We start from the raw sequence: 2,500 nt of genomic DNA on the forward strand, positions 1-2,500 counted from the left end.
GATGGGTGTTGCGTATAGATACCACGATATACAGTATGAGTTTATTTACTTTATATGAGCTTACATCTGTTTCATGGTACACTTTATATATGTATTGTACATGTATATTTACTGTACAGTATATATAGATTATATTTATGAGTAATGCAGAGCATGATGACACGAATACAGTACTTGAAGAGATTCACCTGCTGAAAGCAATATCGTGTACTCCCTACCTCAGGATTGGTGTGTGAGATGAGAAACTCAATGACCACTAATGCGTCCAGCCCCGGCAGTGTGTGTGTGTGTGTGTGTGTGTGTGTGTGTGTGTGTAAGGTCACCACAGGTGATGATGGCTTGTTCTATACTGTACCTCCACAGCAGCATGCCCGCTTGCATTATGCATACGTTGTAGAAGAAGATGGAGTCATGTTGGAATATGCTGCCAGGGTGTGTTTGTGTTTGATTATGTGTACACACAATACTTTCTCTCTCTCTCTCTCTCTCTCTCTCTCTCTCTCTCTCTCTCTCTCTCCCTCTCTCTCTCACACACTCACACACACACACACACACACACACACACACACATGGTAGAAAATGAAGATGACAGAGAGGTTTGTGATGTTTTTCTTTTCTTTTGAAAGAGGGTGTTTTAATGAGAGTGGAGGACACAGGTCCATCAGCGCCATGAAAGGAGACAGTGTTTGACACACACACACACACACACACACACACTCACACACACAACTCACACACGCGCACACACACACTCACACACGTGCACCACACACACACACACACACTGGGGGATGGACAGGTGAACGCTCAGCTGAAGCGCAGACTAAGCAGAGAGACAAATACTGACGATGTGTTGGTGAGCGGACACCTGGCCTGCTGTTGGGTGGATGCGGGGGGGGGGGTAGTGGGGGGTGGCAGTCAGTGCATCAGATAGTGTGGGGGTCGAGGGGGTGGGGCTTCAGTGTTCAGTGCTGATGAGATGAGTGCCTGTGAACAGACTGAATTAAGGCCAAACTGCTACGTTCCATACTGACGCACTTCATTCTGGCCAACACACCAGGATGACTCGCACTTTTGTTCTTAGTTTCTGTCCTTTGTTGACGCGCTGTTGTTTTGTTGTTGTTGTTGTTGTTGTTGTTGTGTGTTGTTGAGATGTGACACATGAAAAGGGGATACAAAGAAAAAGACCAAAACAGTCCATCCTGTCATGTCCAGTTTAACTTCATACCGTCCACAGCCTTGGACACCTCTGCGAACACCTGGTCAACAGGGAGCTCGGAGTTCACCTGCGGAGAGAGCACACAGGTGAGGAACGCCTGTCCACACACACACACACTGTTCTGTCCACACACACACACACACACACACACACACACTGTCCTGTCCACACACACACACACACAGTGTTGTTATATGTTGTGTGTGTGTGGGGGGGGAGTTATTACACATGACTTACAGACGTATAAACTCTAGTAAATACACATTGATACATTGTACACATTGTACTTCATTCATGATGCACTAAAACATTCAGAACTCCAGTTGATAGATGTACACATCTCTAGCTGCCCTACGCAGCTTTTAATAGAGTGCCATTAGAAGTGTTCTATTAGTGTGCTACACGTGTAGACTGCATAGCGTGTATCCTAGTGGCACCATGACCAGTGGAATGTTCCGGAATGTGGGGGGTGCAGGCGTAATAGAATGTTCCGGTATATGGGGGGTGCTGTACCTTCCTGACGATGCCGCGTCCCTCGTAGAAGGCGATGACGGGCTCGGTGGCTTGTAGTAGAGGTCCAGGCGCTTCTTGATGGTCTCCTCGTTGTCGTCGGCGCGGCCGCTGGTCTCACCGCGCTTCATCAGACGCTTGACCATCGTATCGCCGGACGCATCGACGTACAGCAGCAGACTGGGAGCACCAATCTAGTGTAGCGCACACAACACACACACACACACACACACACACACACACACACACACACACACACACACACACACACACACACAGAGAGAGAGCCAGTCCATATGATGCCAGTGACCACTACTGAGACGTCCTGCATGAACACACACACTAGTATCATCTACTAAAGAGACATCATGCGTGAACACACACTAGTTCATCTACTGAGACGTCCTGCATGAACACACACACACTAGTATCATCTACTGAGACGTCCTGCATGAACACACACACTCGTATCATCATCTACTAAAGAGACATCCTGCGTGAACACACACACACTAGTATCATCTACTAAAGAGGCATCCTGCATGAACACACACACTAGTATCATCTACTGAGATGTCCGGCGTGAACACACACACTAGTATCATCTACTGAGATGTCCTGCGTGAACACACACACTAGTATCATCTACTGAGATGTCCTGCATGAACACACACACTAGTATCATCTACTGAGATGTCCTGCATGAACACACACACACTAGTATCATCTACTGAGATGTCCTGCGTGAACACACACACTAGTATCATCTAC

At 47.4% G+C, this 2,500-nt stretch overlaps 1 protein-coding gene and 1 long non-coding RNA gene across 2 annotated transcripts in view; both read right to left on the bottom strand.

Moving 5' to 3' along the window:
* Positions 1-8: 8 nt before the first annotated feature.
* The window catches only part of LOC134101028 (uncharacterized), a 131,505-nt gene continuing 129,013 nt past the window's right edge, over positions 9-2,500 (bottom strand). The window contains exon 2 of the long non-coding RNA XR_009941340.1: positions 9-729. This is a non-coding gene — a long non-coding RNA (uncharacterized LOC134101028). The remainder of the gene's footprint in view (positions 730-2,500) is intronic.
* ak1 (adenylate kinase 1) overlaps positions 1,164-2,500 on the bottom strand; it is a 14,507-nt gene continuing 13,170 nt past the window's right edge. Inside the window, 3 exon segments of the mRNA XM_062554578.1 lie at positions 1,164-1,286; positions 1,733-1,782; positions 1,785-1,923. Coding sequence (XP_062410562.1) covers positions 1,206-1,286; positions 1,733-1,782; positions 1,785-1,923 — 270 coding nt within the window. The 3' untranslated portion in view covers positions 1,164-1,205.

This window comes from Sardina pilchardus, chromosome 14 (genome assembly GCF_963854185.1).
Source record: "Sardina pilchardus chromosome 14, fSarPil1.1, whole genome shotgun sequence".
Lineage (NCBI taxonomy): Eukaryota > Metazoa > Chordata > Actinopteri > Clupeiformes > Clupeidae > Sardina > Sardina pilchardus.